The sequence below is a fragment of the Diabrotica virgifera genome, chromosome 8 (assembly GCF_917563875.1).
Source record: "Diabrotica virgifera virgifera chromosome 8, PGI_DIABVI_V3a".
In the NCBI taxonomy this organism is placed as follows: domain Eukaryota; kingdom Metazoa; phylum Arthropoda; class Insecta; order Coleoptera; family Chrysomelidae; genus Diabrotica; species Diabrotica virgifera.
In genome coordinates, this window is record NC_065450.1 from 45,602,445 (window position 1) to 45,625,708 (window position 23,264).

Below are 23,264 nucleotides of genomic sequence, written 5' to 3' on the forward strand. Positions count from 1 at the left end.
AATTGGTGCCACACCTAGACTTCCCCTAATATACTCATTTCTAATTTTATCCTTCTTTGTCACTCCACTCATCCATCTAAGCATTCTCATTTCCGCCACATGCATTCGTTGTTTCCCTTTCTATTTCACTGCCCAACATTTAGTTCCGTGCATTATAGCCGGTCTTATGGCTGTTTTATAGAATTTTCCCTTCAGCTTCATTGGAATTTTTCTGTCACACAACACACCACTCGCTTCTTTCCATTTCATCCATCCAGCCCTAATTCTACTGCATGCATCTCCATCTATTTCTCCATTACTCTGTAATACCGATCCTAGGTACTTAAAACTATTGCTTTTCACAATCATTTTACCATCCAAAGATACCATTTTATTTGTAGTAACTCCATCTTTAAATGAACATTCCAAATACTCTGTTTTTGTCCTACTAAGTTTTAAACCGTTTTCCTCCAGAGCTTGTCTCCACTGTTCCAGTTTTTGTTCTCAGTCTGTTTCACTATTTCCTATTAACACTACATCATCAGCATACATTAGGCACCATGGAATACTACCCTGTAGTTTCGCTGTTATCTGGTCTAAAACTAATGAGAATAAATAAGGACTAAGCACCGAGCCTTGGTGCAATCCTACTTTCACCTGAAATTTATCAGTGTCTCCCACACCTGTTCTAACACTAGTCGTTACTCCCTCATACATATCTCTCACAATCTTTACATATTCGCCAGGGACTCCTTTCTTATTGAGTGCCCACCACAGAATCTCTCGAGGAACTCTATCATATGCTTTCTCAAGATCAATGAATACCATATGAGCGTTGGTCTCTTTATTCCTGTATTTTTCCATCAGTTGCCTTACAATGAAAATTGCATCTGTTGTTGATCTGCCCTGCATAAAGCCAAATTGATTATCGGATATTTCGGTTTCTTCACGTATCCGTCTATCAATTACTCTCTCCCATATTTTCATGGTGTGGCTAAGTAGTTTTATAGCCCTGTAGTTTGTGCATTGTTGTATGTCTCCCTTGTTTTTTTAGACAGGTACTAATATACTGCTTCTCCATTCGTCTGGCATTTGTCCAACTTCCATAATTCTATTAAATAGACCTTCTAGCCAACTTATTCCTGTCTCTCCCAATGCTCTCCATACTTCCCCAGGAATATCATCTGGTCCGACTGTTTTTCCTTTCTTTATTTTTTGAAGCCACTTCCTCGTTTGTTATTCTGGTAACCGTTGCTGTTACTGTCTCCGTTAACTCCACAGGCTGTCTGTCAAATTCTTCATTTAATAAACTGTCAAAATACTTTCTCCATCTCTTTTTGACATCCTTTTCGTGAATTAGTATTTTATTATTTTCATCTCGGATACATGTAATCTGATTAAAATCTCTTGCTTTCTTTGCTCTCTGTTTGGCTATTTTATATATCTTTGCTTCGCCTTCCCTGGTATCAAGTTGGTCGTATAGGTTTGAATACGCTTCTGCTTTAGCTTTTGCAACTGCTACTTTCGCTTCCTTTTTGGCGACCATATAGTTTTGAAAATCTATGTCCGATCTGGTTTCTTGCCACTTCTTATATAATTTTCTCTTCTCTTTTATTTTTCCTTGTACTTCATTTGACCACCACCAAGTCTCTTTATCCTCAAACTTCTTTCCTGACGTTTTCCCAAGTATTTCAATAGCCGTCTCTCTAATAATATTGGCCATTTTCCTCCAAATTGTGTTAGGGCTTTTTTTCATGTTTCAACATATTTTTTCTACTAATCTTTCTCTGAATAGACCTTCCTTCTCATCTTTTAGCATCCACCACTTGATTTTTTTGTGGTCCTCTCCGATATTTTTGTTTAGTTTCGCTTTTTACTTCGATGTCCAGAACAAGCAGCTTATGTTGTTGACTTACTGTCTCACTAACTATTAGCTTGCAGTCCTTGCATTCACGTATGTCTTCTTTCTTTATCATGAAGTAGTCTATTTGGGATTGATGTTGTCCACTTTTGTAGGTAATAAGTTGAGTTTCTCTCTTTTTAAAGAATGTGTTAACAATCGCCATATCCAATGCGGTTGCTAATTCTAGCATGTCATCTCCAGCTTCATTTCTAGTTCCAAAGCCTAATCCCCCATGTATTTTTTCATATCCTGTCTTGGCTTGGCCCACATGTGCATTGAAATCACCTCCTATTATAACTTTCTCCTCTGCTGGAATATCACTCATTACGTCTCCTAATTGGTCATAGAAAGCTCTTCTCTCAGTGTAATACGCAGTAAAATATATATTTAATTACTTTAGATTCCATAGTTTTGTTGGATTAATTGAGTTAATTAATTAAGCTTGTAAAGTTGGATTTGTGTCTTCTTCAACTTTCATACGCATTTTTTAGCCTTTTTTATGAAGTTTATTGCTTAAAAACTAAAGAGGATTTGAATTTATTATGTTATTTAAGAAACTATTAGAAAACATCAGTAACAACAAATATAATAACCAAATAAGGCAAAATACATACAGTATTCAATGTATCCAAAAGAGAGTTGAACGAAACATAGAACCTGATGCTCTAAGGTCTAAATTATTCTGTTATGTGCCCATCAGTTACAAAATTAGACATAATTAGTGCAGTTAAAAAAGTCTGTCAGGCACTACACCAATACACGAAAAGGAAGAATAAAAAATAATGTGCTAAAAGATCTGGAAAAAAGCACCAACTCAAAAGCAAACATTGGTAAAGAAGAACTCAAGCTCTAAAAGAAAATGAGTATAATAATTTTATCAGCTGACAAGGACAACGTAAGTGTTATTACGGACAAAGGCCAGTATCAGGAGAACTCAAGAATTGGTCACAAATGGCCCTAACACAAAACTAAAAAATGATCCAACCAAGTCACTGGAACACAAACTATATAAAACACTGCACAAATCTAAGACCCACTACCAAAGATGACCACTAACACCACACTACAGCAGGACATCACACCTTTACGGAGTCCCAAAAATTAACAAATAATACAAAAGACAGTTAAACGCAACGGAGAACCTAGGTCTGGATTATGCTGTTATATGCCCATCAGTTCACAAATTGGACATAATTAGTGCAGTCTGTCAAGCATTTTACCAATACACGAAAAGGAAGAATAGAGAATACTGTGCAAAAAGGATCTGGAGAAAAGTACTAAGTCAAAAGCAAACATTGGTAAAGAGGAACTCAAAGCTATAAAATGTCTAAAAGAAAATGAGCCCATAATAATATCAACTGACAAGAACAACGTAAGTGTCATTATGGGCAAAGGCCAGTATCAGGAGAAAATTCAAGAATTGGTCACAAATGGCCCTAACACTTCTTCTTCTTCTTCAGCCTTCAGTAATCCAACTTTGGACATAGGCCTCCCGCAATTCAATCCAGTGTTGTCTATTTTGCGCCACCTGTTTCCAGTTGTGTCCTCCAAACTTCTTTATGTCGTCATCGTACCATCTCATTTGTGGCCTTCCTCTACTTCTTCTTCCTAACCACGGTCTCCATTGTTGTATTTCGTGATTCCATCTTTTATCCTTCAGTCGGGCATTGTGTCCTGCGAAGCTCCATTTTAATTTGGCAGCATGTTCTCCTGCGTCTTTTACTTTGGTTTTGCTTCTAATCCATGTATTTTTTTGTCTATGAGCCTCACCCCGAGCATTGATCTTTTGTCCTAACACAAAACTAAAAAATGATCTAACCAAGTCACTGGAACACAAAATATATAAAACATTGCACAAATCTAAGACCCACTGCCAAAGATGACCACTAACACCACACTACAGCAGGACATCACACCTCTACGGAGTCCCAAAAATTAACAAAGAAAATGTATCTCTCAGACCAATTTGCAGCAGAGTGGGTTCTCCTTGCAGCAGAAGTTCCTCCTAGACATAATACAGCATTTAGCACACAGTGCAACAACGTACATTTAAAACCCAAACAATTCTTGCAAAAACTAGCAGAAACAGATTACAATTACAACAATATGCTAGTCAATTTGAATATCAAAAGCCTTTTCACAATGTGTCATTGGAGAAAAACAAAATCCAAAGTGAGTTTATCATAAAGCTACTAACGCTATGCACAGAGAAAATTTATTTTCAATTAGATAATTCTTTTTGTAAGCAAAATTTGCAAAGTTCAAAAAACCAACCCATACCAACACATGTTTAAATTGCAACCACAACGTAAGCATCAAAAAAGGAATTATCATTGTATGATAGAGCCCAGAACACTTGCCCTAATAAAAATGCATTTCGAGCCAAAATAACCTAATAACAGAGGTTTAACAAAAAATAACAGGGGTAACTCAGAACCCCGAATATCCATAAAAATAAGATGTACTTAATATAGGTATTCTATTTGAAATGACCAATCAATAACCAAATATAAGCAACCTTGGAAATTTAACAAGATTGCAGTTTTTTAAGAGCTTTAGTAAGTAGTTTCTTACATCTTCATTTGTTTTAATGTTTCTGCATTTTTGTATATTGGCAATAATCCAATATAAGAACGACATTCCCCTAAAATTATAAAAAACAAGGGGTGCCCGATATAATTTTGTCCTGACTATACTTAATTAATAATTAAAAAATTACTTTGTTTTTTTTTATAAATTCTACTAAAATTTTTTCCGGGCAGATATTTATTTGATTTATTCTAAAGAAAAATGGTTTTTTGTAGGTTAATCGTTTTCAAAGCTCAAAAACATAAGTAAAAAATATCAAGATGGTTGATATGGAAGACGGTTGAGAGGGTTCTCGTTTAGAGTATCACCATGTTCCTGAAGGTATTCTTGCAACATCGGCGTTTAGCCTTTACAAATACATAACACTATAATATAGATTGATTTATAAGTACAACCATTGTTTGGTTCTGGGGCTAGTTAGCAAGTATATATGAATTCACTGATGATGGACTGATAGGTCCGAAAACGTTCTGAATGAACCTATTTTATTTAATCCATTGGGATTTTTAAAATTTTAGTAAATATACCTTTTACATAGAAGTGGTTTTACTTCATGTTTAGAGTTTTTTAACTACATGGTATACAGCCAATCCAGGGAGCTACCCTCTTTTAGTAAAAAATATCATTTTTGAAATGACGATGTACCTAAATTCAAGTTGAAGCCTTATTCTATCAGTTCTTAATAAGTATTTCGGCTTATTTCATTTTAAAACATTGGTTTTTTTGTTGTTCCGATCCTTCAAGCAACCTTCTTCATTAACAATTAGATAAAAAAATGTTTTAAAATAAAACATGGCAAAAATTCTTTATCGGAATCTCATCGAAGAAGGTTTAGAATTTAGTTACTTGATGATTACAAAAATAATGTTTTTTACTTGTGTTTTTGATCCTTGAAAATCGTAATTTTTCGTTCTTTTTTCAGTTTTAAATTGTGTATATCTCGAAATAGTCCAGGGCGCATCTGTTTTGAGATGGACGTTGAGAGGTGACTCAAATTTTTTTGCAGAAATTGCTTGAAAATAAATCAAATGATAATATTTGAGTTATCCTCCCTCTCAAAAAGGTCCGGAACATTGTTTAAATAACACAGGCCTACAGTGTTTTTGGTGCCGAAGTATTTAAAGCTGATTTTGGGTATATTTGGGGTGCTGATTCCGAATATGGCCTTAGTTTTGCTGTATCAGCTCTAGTTTTCAAGATAACGTAGATCATGCCAGCTTGTATGCATTAAAATTCGAATATGCTGATATGAATATACTAAATTAAAATAAAAACCAAACAATTAAAAAATACGTATATTTTAAGCCATTTCATCATCATCATCATCCTCCTCCAGCCCTTTGCGTCCACTTCTGGACATAGGCCTCCCTCATTTTTGTCCATTGTGCTCCATTTTGAGCACTTTGCATCCAATTTCTTGACATTTTCTTGAGATCGTCAGTTCAACGAGTAGGGGGTCTTCCTCTACTTCTTTTGTCTAATTTCGGCCTCCACTCAAGTAATCTCTTCGTTTACCTCCAATCACTGATTCGGGCGACGTGCCCGGCCCAGTTCCATTTCAGGGTGGCAATTCGGGAAATTACATCGGTAACTCATGTTCTTAGTCTAAGTCTTAATTTCCAACTCGGTCACGAAGCGATATACTCAGCATTGACCTTTCCAGTTTCCTCTGAGCTATTGGCAGCATTTTAGAAGTTGTAGCTATCAATGTCAAAGTTTCGGCACCATAAGTCACCACAGCTTGCTTCAGCTACATACTACCTAAATGAAAATGAATACACGAACCTGTACCATTAAACAGGGGAGTCAAACAGGGAGACACTCTATCACCCAAACTGTTCACCTTAGTTTTGGAGGACGTTTTTAAAAATCTAAATTGGAATATAAGGGAATAAACATCAATGGCCGCTATCTCAGTAATCTACGATTTGCGGATGACATAATCCTGATAGCTACTGACCTACAAGAACTGCAAACCATGCTTTCAGAACTACACACAGAATCTTCTAAAATATGACTGAAAATGAATTTAAACAAAACAAAAGTCATGCACTCCGAAGAAACGATGACAATAATAAACAACAAAGTTATAGAAAAAGTTGAAGAATATATATACTTAGGACAAAAAATAATACTAAATAGGGAAATTCAAACGGAAGAAATAAAAAGAAGAAGAAAGTTAGCATGGGCAGCATTCGGCAAACTGAACTATATACTCAGAAATCAGCAAATTCAACTACATCTTAGATCTAAAGTTTTTGATGCATGCATTATTCCGATATTAACATATGGGGCACAAACATGGACAATCAGAAAAAAGAATATGAACATACTCAGAGTCACTCAACACGCGATGGAAAGAGCAATGCTTGGCATATCACTTAAGGACAGAAAAAGAAACACATGGATAAGACAGAAAACCAAAGTCACCGATGTGGTACAAAAATCGCTAAAATTGAAATGGGAATACGCTGGACATGTAGCTAGGAGCGATCTTAACAAATGGCAGAGAAGAATTCTCACTTGGAGACCATACGAACACAAAAGACCCAGAGGCAGACCTCCTATGAGATGGACAGATGATCTGAAACGAACTGCCGCGAAAAATTGGCTACAAGTAGCGTACAACAAAAAACAATGGAAAGGAAGACTTGAAGAGGCTTATGTTCAGATGTGGACGTGAATGGCTAGACGAAGAAGAAGAAGAAGAAGAAAGTCACCACAGGCAACACACATTGGTCACATGTTTACGTTTTAAAGAAATTGGTATATCGCTTTTGAAGATGTCTTTGAGTTTTCCATAGGCTGCCCATGCCCCGTCTTCCTTGGTAGCGGTCCTCAATGGTTTTTATCTCTTGGTGAAGTCTCTCACCTTGCTCATTACTTGTCATCTAAGTTTTCAGCAAAACGGTACAGGTGGCTGTGAAGATAGTTGACTTTGATGCTCATATTCCATCCAAGGGATTGGAAGTCATTCAGCAAACGGTTTACCAGCTCAGCATAGTTTTCACTTTTGTGATTTCCCAGAAAATTTTTCATAATATCCACAAATGAAAGCCGAGCTTTTTTCTCTACTTCATTCATTGACCCCACAAAAGCCGGATCCTCTGTAAGAAGTCTGATCTGTGGTCCATCAAAGATTCCAGCTTTAAGTTTTTCCACACTTATCTGGGGAAGCTTTTTCCTATGTAGGCGAAGCATGGTCCATGGGCTATGAGCCATTATTAGATGGAGGCTGAATGGGTTTACAAGTGGTAAATCTATCATTTTAAAAGTTTAAAAATACTCTCCAAGGTGTTTTATTTCCTTATAAAATAGTAATGTAACGATAATAAAGTATTATTTCTTGCATAAATAAGGCATAATAGAGTGAGGACAACAAATATATACTGAGGAATAAGTTTAATTAACAATGTTCATTCCTTTGAATAGCACATTCTTCATTATCTCAAATATTAAAGCTCTAATTTCGGATTTTGCCATATCCATAAAACTAGAGCTGATACAAAAAAACGAAATCCATATTTCGATTTATCACCCCTAATATAGTAAAAATCAGCTTAAGGATTCACGGCACCAAAACAAATTTTTTTTCTGTAATCAAAATGTCAAAAAATGAAGGAAAAATTCGATTTTTTTCTTCGTGTTTTGATTATAACTTTAAAAGTATTCATTTCCGAGTAAAGTTGTACTGACATAAAAGTTGCATAATTAAATTTCCTACAACATAGAATTGATTAAAAATTTAAAAAATAGTCACCCTAGTTGCAAAATAGCAATAATTGCGAAAAAAACCATACAAAAACAAGTATTTGCATTTTACGTTTTTCAACAATTTATGCTACACTTAGGACCTTCATATTTCACCCAGAAAAACTTTATGATACAGTAAAACACTACTGTATTTTTGATTAAGATCGGTGCAATAGATTATGCAAAATAAATTTTTAAATCCAGCTTTCGCAAAAAAATTCCTTTTTTTAAAATGTTACAGGACTGAAAATAAAGCAGGTAGCAGGTTGAAATTTTTTTAGCTTATAGAAGTGTACTGTACCTTTCATTTGCAATTTGAAAAATTAACATCGATTAATTACCACGGCGTCAGGAAATTTTTTAAATAAACATTAATTTTTGGTGCTACGCGCAGGACAGCGGTGTTCGATTCACACAAGTTGATTTCCACCAAAATTTCTTCCAATCTTTATCTAATATATTATTTTCTTACTCTATATTTTGTTTTATTTTAATATTTTAATTCCACAAAAATCAAACTAATTTTATTATTGTTTGTGAAATATTGTTTAAACAATTGCATATGTTTAAAAATAATAAACTTTTATTCTCCAAGTTAAAATATATGAACAAAGAAAGTTTTCGCTAATAAAAGTGTTATTTCAAAGGATAGAGTATGTGTTTTTATTTTGCAATAAACAAATTTATTTATCTATATGGAAATGTAATAAAAATTAAAATGTATCAATCATTATTAAAGGTCATTGGAATGCCCAATCAGAGCAAACTATCCGCTGTCCTGCGCGTAGCACCAATAATTAATGTTTATTTAAAAAAATTCCTGACGCCGTGGTGTTAATCGATTTTAATTTTGCAAAATTGCAAATGAAAGGTACAGTACACTTATATATGCAAAAAAAGGTGAACTTGCTATCTGCTTTATTTTCAGTCCTGTAACATTTTGAAAAAATGAATTTTTTTTGCGAAAGCTGGATTGCAAAATTTATTTTGCAAAATCTATTGAACCGATCTTAATGAAATTATCAGTTTTGTTTTACTGTATCATAAAGTTTTTCTGGGTAAAATATGAAGGTCCTAAGTGTAGCATAAATGGTTGAAAAACGTAAAATGCAAATACTTGTTTTTGTATGGTTTTTTCGCAATTATTGCTATTTTGCAACAAGGGTGACTATTTTTTAAATTTTTAACCAATTCTATATTATTGGAAATTTAATTACGCAACTTTTATGTCTGTACAACTTTTCTCGAAAATAAATACTTTTAAAGTTATAATCAAAAAACGAAAAAAAAATCGAATTTTTCCTTAGTTTTTTGACATTTTGATTATTTAATCAATGTTCCGGACCTTTTTGAGAGGGAGGATAACTCAAATATTATTATTAGATTTATTTTCAAGCAATTTCTGCAAAAAAATTTGAGTCACCTCTCAACGTCCAAATGTACTTATATTTTTACAGATGCGCCCTGGTCTAAAAGCGATCAACTTAAGAGAAAAATAATTACAAAAGATCTTTTTTGTTTCGAAGGATCCAAAAAATCTTAAATCATATCTGCCCGGGCTGAAAAAATTTTAGTAGAATTTATAAAGAAAAAAGTAATTTTTTAATTATAAAGTCTGGACAAAATTATATCAGGCTCCCCTTGTTTTTTATAATTTTTAACAGACTATTGTTTATCGATTAAACAGATCGGCATAGGCGTAACCAGGGGGTTTTGGGGGTTATACCCCCCACCCCCTTTTGGATATACTTCGAGCTCTATACGCTTAACACCATTATTATTCCATACCCTCCAGAGACCATCAAGTAGTTGTAACACCCCCCCCCCCCTTAAGATTATCCTGGTTACACCTCTGCAGATCGGTGAAGGTACATAGTTCTCGGGGAAGCAGGCCCGGCTCAAGACGAAATTTTCACCCGGGCAAGGATCCTTTGAGTCGCCCCCCCCCTCCTAGTAAAAACCCCTATAAAAACAACAACAATCAGCTGGTTTTTAAGTTTGCAACACTTTTCGAGTAACTGCTCATTTTAAGACCTTTGACAGCCCCACTGTAAAAATGTTCCTGTTAAATCAACACAGGATGATATCACAGGATGTTAACACCTTTTGTGTGTGTCATATTGACACTGTCTGTGTGTAATTTGGACACCAACTGTGTGTTATATTGATACCGTATGTGCATATGACACACAGACGGTGTCAATTTGACACTCACAAAAAGTGTGTAATACCATATAAATGTAATTGGATAGTAAATCAACGCCATTTTGTTTTACATAACCGTTGTATATTTTGCACAGTGTCAGTTAAAGAAACATAAGACTTTGGACACAGTTTGGACGTAAAGTATATTTACATTGTATATAAAAATATTATGTAAAGAACAATGAACAATAGCCTGGTGTCAGTGATGTAATTTAGTCTGTTAGGCTTCTCTAAGTATTGCAAGTCTAGTTTACAAAGGCAACTTTACGAGTCTTTTTTTCAGCAAAGTCCTTAATGATGTTGCTTAAATCAAGTCGTTGTAATACATCATATTCTATAGACATAAGTGCCAGTCCTACTAGCCTTCTTGGAACATAGTGGATCTTAAGTAGGTTTTAATTAACTTAAGTTTATAACAGCTTCTTTCTCCAGATGCAACACTTACTGGAAGAGAAAGAAGAATTCTTAGAGCTACACAAACGTTTGGAAAGTTCTCACTTAAAGAATGTGATGAAATAAATTTCAAAATGTCCTTTGGTTTATCTCCACAATCGTCGGGTAGAACTGTTTTCAGCACTAAGAGTTCCTGATACATCTGGTGTCCTTCAACATCACGGTGCTCTCCATCAGTTAGAGATATCTGCAGGTCTGCACATTTAGTCATTAGAGTATTGATGTCTTCTCTTTTCAGTTTGTAAAGAAATCCAAACGTGTCATTGTGGGTGGATAACTGAGAAAATCTCTCTTCAAGTGATGCGATTGTTGTGTCCAAAATGTAGAGGTAAAATTTACTTCTGAAGTTTTTTTTTTGGATCCACAACTGCTTCATCTCGTACCTCATAATCAAATTGGCGCTTGACTCTCCTTGGTCGAACTTGTTGTTCAGAATCAGAAGGGAAGGATGGTTCAACTTCAAGGCTTTCTGCTACTTCTTGGGCATCAACAAGCATTTCTTCAAACCCCTTGTCACTTCTTATTTCTTTAAAGTAGGACTTTACGGAAGCTATCAGTTCCATAGCGGCTGCAATATCAAAATCTTCTTGTTGTAGCAGTTTACTGATCACATTTATCCTCGAGAGAATTGTATTCCAAACCACCAGACAGCAAATAAATTGAAGTTTTTCAGCTTCTTAGCCAGACCTAAGGCTGTACTTTTAGCATAAGCATCACCTGATGGATCAGTGGATAATTCAAGAATCTGAATGATCAGCTGATCGTGCCGACTGTCTTTCTTGACTCACGACTAGCGGAAGAACGAGAGGTTCCGAAGGTCCTTTGCGATATTTATAATTTTTGGGCTTACGTAAGTTACCTACCGTTTGGTTTGCCACTAAAACTATCTAGTATTTGGTGTATAGCCATCGTTGTTATTATTAAAAATGTAATTTGATTAACCCCATTATTTCCAAAGTAAAAGTGTACAAGATAAGTAAAAGGAAAATGCACCACACGTTGTTTGTACAGAGCTGTGGATCACCAACTTAGTGGATCGCCCGCTGTTGGTGGTCGACAAAGCTGAGGAGCCGCGAATGCAAGGGCGCCTTCGGCCCCCTTACATTCGCGGCTCCCGGGCAAGCGCCCGGTTTGCCCGGCCCTTAAGCCGGGCCTGCGGGGAAGATCGAATCCTCTATTACAAATTGTTTTAAAATGTCGTAAATCTGCTAGTTCCACTAATTATTTTAAATTTATCTCATGCTGTACACACTAAATAAATTACTGATAAGGATTGGTAAAATTCTCTTAGATATCGTTACATACATAATATGTATTTACTTTATTATACAATATGTAATATGACATTGAAACTAGATTTCATTTTTTTTTCTAACTTATCAAATTGGATTCTTCTGCAAACATTCTTTCTAAATATGTACCCGCCAGCGGCGGCTCGTGGGTCAATCTTCAGGGGGGTCATTTTGGTTTGAAAACTTCAAACTGTTGATTTTTTAAAGTATTTAAAAGATCTTTTAGCATTTATATTTTAGATAAAAAATACAGACTTAGATAAAACTCAATACTATTTACCCTAGTTTTCCGAAAATTAAATTTGTCTTTTTTTAGAGTAAATCTTTTAAAAAATATAGGAAAAATGGTATGAACAGGTTATTGACTGATATATAGATAGGAATATTTATAGTATAATAAATTGTAAATTTATTAAAACGAAACTTACTTTAAATATTTTTATATTTTAAGTCAATTCTTCTATCCTTTAGTTCTGCAAAATAGTCTATGACCTTCTCATTGAAATTTGGAATGCTCTTGACAAGCGTTTTCTCGATGCTCAGCATAGACAAGGCACTAAGTCTAGGTTGTCCCATCGTATTACGCAGGAATGTTTTTACTCTTTTTAAAGTAGAAAAACATCTCTCACTTTCCACGGTTGTCATAGGGAGTGTGCACAAAATATTTAATAACTTCACTGCTTCAGAAAATGTTTCAGACAAATTCATGTTAATAAAAAGCTGAAGTATGGCTACTGCACCAGCACTATTGCGAAAATCCTCACGACAATATAAGACTTCAAGTTCCGATTTTAGTTTGGAAATATTCACTGTGGGATAATTAGCCGTCACCATTTTTAAAATATTTTGCGGAAAGTTGGTAGTGTATGCTTCAAATTTCTCTATGTAGAATAACTGTGAAATCATGAGATGATCATTGAAACTAAACCTGTGATTTATTTCAGATATAATAATATCACAAATTTCAAGTGCAGTTCGTCGCTTTGGATCCTCTGCAGTAGTTTTTATTTTTTTTGCTGTTGATGTGCTTGGTACTTCTGATTCCAAAATAGTATTTCTAATTATTTGGATATTGTTGTTAAAAGACAGGATACAATTTTTGACAGATATAACATCAATGTCTCGCATTTGCAATTGTTTAAACAATATATCAACATGGGGCATTATTTTATGGAAAAAATTTAACCAAAATAAAAAATGCTCATCTTCCAAATGTCTTTTTAAACCAGTTGCTTGATTTATATTGTTACCATCTTGCTCCTCATCAATAATTTCCTCTAAGCAAGATTTTAAATCATCTTTATAAGTGTATACAATTTCAACACATTTTGTATTGAAAGCCCATCGAGTAGGCGCAGCTTTAGGTAGCCTTACTTTAACCACTCTATCCAGAACCATCGTACGTTTTGGAGATCGGCCGAAAAAGGACGAAAATCCGTGTAAATTTGCAAAAAATATTTTTATCGGTTTGTGTTGACTCGCCGCTTTTTGGAGGATAAGATTAAATTGATGGGCATAGCAGTGAATGAAGTGTGCATTTGGGTATATTTCTTTAATTTTTGTTTGTACTCCTCCCAGTTTACCGCTCATGACTGATGCACCATCGTAACTTTGGGCAATCAATTTTTCAGGTGCTTCATTAATTTTTAATAATTGAAGTTCTTCCAATATTACATTAGTTAAATGTTGTGCTGTAGTACCTAGGGGGTTAACAAATTTCCAAAATCTTTCATGTACAATACCAGTTAATACATATCGCAATATGATAATCATCTGCGTTTTATTGGAGCTGTCTGTGGTCTCATCTACTTGAATGGCCACAAAATTTGTCTGGCCAATCTCCTTCATGATATGAGTATGCACAATGGCTAACATTGATTCTAAAATATCGTTCTGAATTGTTTTCGATGTTCCTTTAAATACTGTACTTTTTTCAATGTGTTCTTTAAACATTAAATCCAGTTCAGAAACAAAATCGATAAGGCCCAGAAAAATTCCACGATTATTGGAGCTGTCACTTTCGTCATGACCGCGCAATGCAATTTCGAAAACTCCACAAAATTTTACACAGTCGATTAGTTTGTTTAAAATATACCTATTTTTAGATACCAATTCATTAAAGTCATGCACAGATTTACGATATACACTATCAAGTTGCTGTCTTATGTTAACACGTCCTAAACTTGCGTAACTCATTGATGAATTTATATGAGTAGTTGAAGAGGCATGTTTTGTAATTTTCACTTTTAAATGCTTAATGTCAGTTACTCCATTTTTCGCCCATACAGCGTCATTCGAAAACAGTAAACACGGATAGCAAAAAAATGCATTTCTCACACTGCAGCCACAAATCCAATCACACAAATTGTACATTGATTCTTTAAAATATCTTTGAATGTCCTTACCCCTATCCTTTGTTGTTTGTTTTAAATTCATGTTTGGTTTTGGTCGACCACTTTCTTTTTTCTCAAGCCGCCGTTCATAATTTAGTGTTCCAGCAGATTTTAAGGCAATTATTTCGTCAACAACACTCATCTTGTTTTTGTTACAATCACAAAAAAATCCAACAAAACAAAATAAATTACGCAAATACGCCGCGATCGATATAGACCTGCCGTGAAGTGCGGTCAGCAGACGGTAACTAACTAAACGTGAGGCCGTCGACTCTACTAGAGGTATACGACGGAAAGGTCACTCCCACTCTCGCCCACGAAATTGCTATCTGCCGTCTCTTTTCTATTTTACATGCATTTGTCCATAAGCCATAAGAACTGTATATAGACAATTTAAAATACGGCCCAGCCACGGGCTTGTGTATAGCGCGAGGCGCGACGTTATTATATCTATTATATTTGTTTTGCCAATGCAGACTGCTGAGAGAGAATTTTATATTTCAGAGTGAAGTTTTAGATAAAAGATATTTTTAATAAAATTGGTATTTTTATGAGATTATTTTAGGGGGGTCATTGACCAATTGACCCTAAGGAGGAGCCGCGCTTGGTACCCGCAAATTTTGCCGAGAACCACTTCGCTGGAGAAGCGCGGCACGCCACTGGCTTATAGTTCATTTCTCCTAGGGTTTGTTATTTGTTCATCGACCTACTTGTCGCCCGCCTCCGACCTCCGCACTGCAAGTCAACGACGCCGATGCTACGCTGACTCTCCCGCGTCGGCCATGTTGCCACACGTGTAATATTTACAGAAATGTACAGAAATTTGAAGATTGCACATGCTCCTCCTATTATCATTTAATATAGCAGTCTATTATATTGAAGAAAATTTAAAGTTTAAAGATTAAATTAATAAATACGTTAAGGAAACACCGATCTACTAGACTTGCTTTCTCCAGCTTCTCCATTTTCAGGGGTCGCTGTTCCATACTCTTCTTCGCCATTCATCTCTATTCATTGTAACTTCTTCATTTAAACCTTTCTCTCTAAAGTCCTCTGTTACAACGTCTGCTCGGTTTTCCTTTACTTCCCTTTTTCTCGACTTCCTAATGACACCAAACTTTTGCAGCCTTTGTTCTCGAATCTTTTTTGAGCCTTTCGTCACCTTGGCTATTTCCATAATCACGTTGTTCCTGATATTGTCCCTTCTCGTCTTACCCAACATCCACCGTATTTTCATTTCAGTTACTCTCATTTTCTTTTCCTTAACCATCTTTACAGGCTACACTTGCGCCTACATAATGAGCCTACTCCCTTACCTTCTCTGTCTGTACATAGTACATCGATAACAAGATTGAATGGGTAGGGTAGATAGTATCGATCTACTGGACCTGGACTAGACACAACAAATTGATAAAATGTAAGATAAAGTTTATTTTTCAGATGTCATATTGCATAAGAAGGTGATTTTTACTTAAACCTATAAGAAGTGAACAGTATAGTTCGCTAATTTTTAGTTCTTCTCAGGAGATTTCCCCTTTCTAACTATTGAAGATTGGCAATAGTATTAGCGAATTTTTCTCTATCATGAGCATTTTTTCATCAGTTTACATATTATATTTATTCGTTTCACTTCCTTATAGCTTTGTTTATGAACATTTGTATATAACAGGGGTGGCCAAGCTCCTTGATAGCCAGAGCCACTTTTCACAAGTTAAAATTTTTCGCGAGCCGCAATTAAAAACGTATTCAAAAAGTATGTAAAGAAGGTATGTACAATGTTTTTTTAACAGAACTTTTATTTATTGAAAAAAATAAAATTACGAAATAATAAAACTTAATAACATTTGTTTTCCTTATTCTTCTTCTCGTTGTCCTTATGCCCAATAAGAGAGTCGAACTTTGCTATCACCTATCACCTATCCATCTTTTACCCATTTCTTCCACGCCTTCCGGTCTTCTTCCCATTTCCTTCCCTGTTGCGCTGTTTTCCGTCTCTTGGTTCCGATTTCCTGGATTTGTTCCATCCACCCCTTTCTAGGTCTGCTCCTTCTTCTTTTCCCCTGTCTCTTGGCAGCATCTGTCACCTTCTTTACTAGTCTGTTCTCGTTCATTCTAGTTATATGTCCAAACCAATTCAGGTTTCTTTTTTCAATTTTTTTCCCTATTGGTCTCTGTCTTAGCATGTTTCTAATGTTTTCGTTCCTTTCCCTGACATTTGTTTTCCTTTTTTTTTGGTAATTCTTTAAAATTTGGTGAATAATTTGTGGTAGCACTTCTCAGTAAGTCGTTCAGATGCTGGTTAGTTAATACTGATATGTGTTAGGATTTCACGAATTTTAAAATGGAATTAAATGATCCATACAAGTACGTTGTTTCTAATAAATATGGTGGAAATAATTCGACAAGCATTATTTTTTAATTTAGAGTATGTACTTCGATTTTGGTACAAATTTACAAAATTCGGTAATCGGCGTCGACTTATAGTTTTATTTTCGAGCTTGATCTTCTTGCGTCTCTATTAATTTTAATTCTGCAGATGTTGTTTGGGTCATATTATGGTAATAAAAAATTCACCTTATGGACCATGTTTATTTCAAATTAATTCAGAAAAAAATGAAGAGACGATTTAAAATATTTTGAGTCTTGAAATAAATTTTGGACTTCGGTCAATATTCCTTCTGGCTTTTTTATTTACTCGAAGTTTTTCTAGTTTAATATTGTAACAAATTTTTTTAAGTCAAGTAAAATGACTAAATATTCAAATCCGTCTGGAGTGGGCTGATTACTGACTTTCTTGTCGCGCCACTCTTAATATTCTTTCGCGCAGTTTTCGATTTGTCATATCACTCTTAGCTTGGATGGAAATGGAATTTCTTTTTGGTCTTTCATAATTGTTATCAGTAATTCAAAAAACATTCTGAAACACACATGGAACGATAATAATTTTTTTAAATAATAACACAAAATTGAAATGGATCTCGGGTACATTTATCGAGAGCCACAAGTAATTCTTCAAAGAGCCGCATGGTCAAAAATTACCCTTGGTGGCGGGAAGATACTCATCTATAATTCCGTTAAGCGACAGATCTGCTTCAGGGATGCGCTCCTGTCTACATGAGCCTTGGTTTATCTCCTAATACCTTACAGGGGAAACCATTGTCTTACCCATAGTACATATCCAAACCTATCAATTCCTTCCCAGTATCCTGGATGGATTTACAGACAACGACTCTAGCCCTTTCGGTCATGCATTTTTGTGTTTTAAGATAAAAATTTGAAATTAGGTAGACATATTCCTTTGATTTTTTAAAACTTTTTGGCGTACTCAAAATATTTCCCTGTTATCCCTTTTAAGGGATGTGAATTGTACAGTACATTTTACATTGTGAACAATCGGTGTATACGACCTGTACAATATATTGCACATTGTGAGTAAATTGTAGTGGCTCTTGCGACTTTGGAAAACAAAATACAATTAAAAATCATATATCTTCAACTAATCTGCAATTTTTGTTTTTCTTTTTTGAAATACATAAGTGTATGCTCCACTTTTTACAGAAAAAATTGGTTTTAGTACAACATTTAGGGAATTTGCATCTAGAAGAAAAGTATTTGTCATCTATACTTGGAAAATGACCAAATTCATCCAGCTTTACTTCTGCTGATCCTCTAGTTTTTGTTTTTTATGTGACGGAGATGAAGTCGATTCTGTTGTATCCAAAGGACGTCCCCGTTTTCTGGCGGATACTTGTCTGATTTTATCAAAACTTCAGCGACGTGTGACGATGAATAAACTTCTTCCCTCTCCCTTGTCATCAACAGCAGAACGAATACCTTCCCCGTTGTCTGTACTGCCTTCCTTCAGCTCATTATTCATCACTGCTAACTTCCTCCTGCCTATCCCCCAAATATAATCGTCATTTTCGTCATCACTAAGCCCGTCAATATCTAATAAGCCTGCCTCAATTAACTCTAAAATAGTTGTTTTTCGTTTAACGGCTTTCTTTTACTAATTTTTATATATGTTAATACTGCATAATATATTCACATTGTACAATATACCTACTGTTCGCTAATGTTTACTCAAATATAGAAAAAACAAACTAACTGAACGGAACGTGCACTGTAAATACAGTAAATATTATTTTTCTCATGAGCATCTTTCAGTGCGTCACAGTTTTTCGATTTCTTTCTAACGCATTAAATTGTATGTGAGAAAAAAAGGCACGTCGGTGATTACAGACATTTATAATATTTATTCTAGTTGTCTATAGATGGCGCTATTATCGAAAAAAAAATTATTTACGAATATTATACAGTGATGAGCGCACTAATAACCGGCGAAATAACGCAAAAGATGGAAAACATATTAAGTTATGAGATAAAAAGAGATGAACCTAAAAGGGGTGTTAAATTTAGCGATAGTAACTTATAAACTGACATTATATTGATTGTTTCTCACCTTTAGACGTATCGGATGAGTTTGAGAAATGACACAGTCACAGTGACAGTTTTAGTTGATATACGTCTAAAGGTGGGAAACAGTCAATATAATGTCAACGGATATGTTACTATCGCTAAATTTAACACCTCTACTAGTTTTATTTCTTTTTATCTCGCAATTTAATGTGTTTTCCATCGTTTGCGCTATTTTGCCGGTTATTAGCGCGCTCATCACTGTATAATATATCTACGAATAGAATCTGTACAATTTATAAGACTAACAAATCAAAGAAAATACCACTTTATATATGCAATAAACACAATTGATTTGTTTAAGTTTTCACTCTAATGGCATATAAAACAACATAATGCTATTCTACACCCCACCAGAATGAAAACAATGGGAACCGTCTCTGGTTACATCTCCGAGGCTTCTACAATTTGCAAGCCATACGGAATTGAAAATGGTTATTCACAATTGATTTGATTTTATGCCAAATTGCAAATAAAATGTGACAACTGTCAGATTTAACTAAAATGTCATATTAGAATAAATGTTATAAATGTGTATTATCACGGACTTGCCATTTTTTCTATCGTTTGTGACGCACTGAAAAATGCTCATGAAAAGGACCATACAAGTGTGTCTTGTCATGTCATCAACAAAAATATATATCTGACATTTACAACCAATCTGAAAACTATTAAACACCACCTTACATCGAGACACTGAAGTAACAGTCACAACAACCTAGTTCCTTGAATTTCATGTTTTTTTTACTTAAAATTAATCAACGCTAGATGGGAGCAACGGTTTGAAATTAAAACTAATATGTGTACACTACAATGTTCATTGTGAATAAAGCGGATGAAACTAGGACAAATAATCCCGGACAAAAAATCCCCACAGATTATCCCCGGACAAAAAATCCCCGGACAGATAATCCCCGGACAAAAAATCCCCACAAAAAATCCCGGACAAATAATCCCCACAAATTTTTTTGGACAAAATATCCCCACAAAAAATCCCGGACAAAAAATCCCCAAGAAATATTTGCTGCCGAATAGTTCTGTAAAAGTTTTCCCGAAATTTTACCAAATTTCGAATTCTCATTGCATGCTGAAAACTTCCAAATTTACATGACAAAGAAGTGAGTTTTTTCAAAAATCGTGGAAGATATGGGGAATGAGCTAAGGCCCCGTTCTCATGACAGGAGCTTAACGCGCGTTTTGATAACGCGCTATTACAACTACTACTACATACATTTTACTTGAGACCGTTCACATGCCAACGCGCGTTTTAATGACCTAAAACGCGCGTTAGCTTGTGAACGGTCTTAAGTAAAATGTATGTAATTGTAATCGGGCGTTATCAAGCGTTGTTTCCTACACGTGAATATCACTATTATGTATCTGGAATCTGGAACCATTAGGTATTTTATTTTGCACATTGGCAACGCCGCAAGACGTATCGCTCGCTGCACGTCGCACCCACGGCACGGCATCGGCATAGTACAACAATCACCAGAATCCATTGCACGTGCTTTCCACAACGCGAATAGACTATCAATTTTATTATTTTCTTTTCGCGCGGTTCACGCGGAGTGTGTTATTGTGTGCGGTGGTCCGTGATTTTTTTCTAAGTGATGTTTTGTTATGCATCTCGATTATTTGAATTGTGATTCTGCCAGGGAACCTGATAGGAGGTAAAGTAATGGAAATTATTTTTGAGTTTGATACCAATCCTGAATACAAATCAACGTTGTGCAATTCCATCAAACTATTTCCCTTTTTTTCACTTTATTTCCACTCTGGTCACTCTTTCCTTTAATTGTGATGAATGATGGTCCTATCTGAACTTTGTATATTTTAGTTTTTTGTTTCCTTGCTGATTATCTATGTGGTACGTGGTACATTACCTTTTGTAGGTACACCTTTGCTTTGGATCACAATATATATTTAGTTTAAAGCACCCGAAAAGCTAGGGGGACCAAGCCACCATGAGTATGGGCGCCTATGCCTCTTTTTATCTTACCTTTTTTCCATTAAATTAATCCTCTTTTTTACTCCAGTTCCACTCTGGTCAGGGTCAGTCTTTCTTTTGATTGTAATGTAGGGTGGTCCTTTCCGAACCTTGAATATTTTAGTTTTTTGTTTCAATGCTGATTATTTTAGTCTAAATTTTTTCTCGTTGCTTTGAAATATCTGGTCTTCTTTTATCGTTTATTTTTCTCCATCTCACATTAAGCCTCTTTTAGCTCTTTTTCACTACAATTCCAATCTGGTTATCTTTCAGTTGATTGTAATCAATGGTGGTCCTATCCGAGCCAATTATATTTTTGTTTTTTGTTTCATTGCTGATTAACTTTCTTGTTGCTTTCAAATATCTGGTCTCCCTATATCTTTTCTTTTTTCTGCATCTAATTCCATCAAATGAATTCTCTTTTTTACTACAATTATTCCACTCTTTTCTCATTATCTTGATTGTAATGAATGGTGGTCCTATCTCAACTTTATACCTAGGTATATTTTATTTTTTTGTTTCATTGCATTTTGTACACATCTTATGAACAAATTATTGTTTTTAATTTATTTTTTTTAATACGATTTCTGGAGTGGAAATCGAAACGTGAAGTATCTTTAGGTAAAATATGTAATTGCCATTACAATCTAACTGTGGCTAGTCCCATATAAACATTAGACCAGGGCGCATCTGTAAAAAGATTGGTACATTTGGACGTTGAGAGGTGACTCAAATTTTTTTTGCAGAAATTGCTTGAAAATAACTCAAACAATAATATTTGAGTTATCCTCCCTCTCAAAAAGGTCCGGAACATTGTTTAAATAATCAAAATGTCAAAAAATGAAGGAAAAATTCGATTTGTTTCTTCGTTTTTTGATTATAACTTTAAAAGTATTCATTTCCGAGAAAAGTTGTACTGACATAAAAGTTGCGTAATTAAATTTTCTATAATACAAAATTGGTTAAAAATTTAAAAAATAGTCAGCCTTGTTGCAAAATAGCAATAATTGCGAAAAGCCCATACAAAAACAAGTATTGGCATTTTACGTTTTTCATCCATTTATGCTGCACTTAGGACCTTCATATTTCACCCAGAAAAACTTTATGATACAGTAAAACAATACTATAAATTTTATTAAGATCGGTTCAATAGATTTTGCAAAATAAATTTTGCAATCCAGCTTTCGCAAAAAACGTTTATTTTTTTAAAATGTTACAGGACTGAAAATAAAGCAGATAGCAAGTTGAAATTTTTTTTGCTTATGGAAGTGTACTGTACCTTGCATTTTCAATTTGCAAAACTAAAATCGATTAACTACCACGGCGTCAGTAATTTTTTTAAATAAACATTAATTATTGGTGTTACGCGCAGGACAGCGGATAGTTTGCTCTGATTGGGCATTCCAATGACCTTTGATAATGATTGATACATTTTAATTTATATTACATTTCGATATAAATAAATAAATTTGTTTATTGCAAAACAAAAAAACATAGTCTATCCTTTGAAATAACACTTTTTTAGCAAAAACTTTCTTTGTTCATATATTTTAACTTAGAGAATAAAAGTTTATTATTTTTAAACATATGCAATTGTTTAAACAATATTTCACAAACAATAAAAAAATTAGTTTGATTTTTGTGGAATTAAAATATTAAAATACAACAAAATATAGAGTAAGAAATTAATATATTAGATAAAGATTGCAAGAAATTTTGGTGGAAATCAACTTGTGTGAATCGAACACCGCTGTCCTGCGCGTAGCACCAAAAATTAATGTTTATTTAAAAACATTCCTGACGCCGTGATAGTTAACCGATTTTAATTTTGCAAATTGATAATGAAAGGTACAGTACACTTCTATAAGCAAAAAAAAATTCAACTTGCTATCTGCTTTATTTTCAGTCCTGCAACATTTTAAAATAATGAATTTTTTTTTTGCGAAAGCTGGATTGCAAAATTTATTTTGCAAAATCTATTAAACCGATCGTAATGAAATTTACAGTGTTGTTGTACTATATCATAAAGTTTTTCTGGGTAAAATATGAAGGTCCTAAGTGTAGCATAAATGATTGAAAAACGTAAAATGCGAATACTTGTTTTTGTATGGTTATTTTTGCAATTATTGCTATTTTGCAACAAGGATGACTATTTTTTAAATTTTTAACCACTTCTATATTGTAGCAAATTTAATTACGCAACTTTTATGTCGGTACAACTTTTCTCAGAA

The 23,264-nt window shown here is 34.4% G+C and overlaps 1 protein-coding gene across 3 annotated transcripts in view; it reads left to right on the forward strand.

Moving 5' to 3' along the window:
- The window catches only part of LOC126889942 (uncharacterized), a 138,378-nt gene that overhangs the window by 44,285 nt on the left and 70,829 nt on the right, over positions 1 to 23,264 (forward strand). The window contains exon 1 of one of the 3 annotated variants that reach the window (XM_050658697.1): positions 20,535 to 20,716. The exons of the other annotated variants lie outside the window; for them this stretch is intronic. Within the exon in view, the coding sequence (XP_050514654.1) occupies positions 20,667 to 20,716 (50 nt within the window). The 5' untranslated portion in view covers positions 20,535 to 20,666. Of the gene's footprint in view, positions 1 to 20,534; positions 20,717 to 23,264 lie in introns of those variants that run through there. 3 annotated transcript variants of the gene reach the window in all.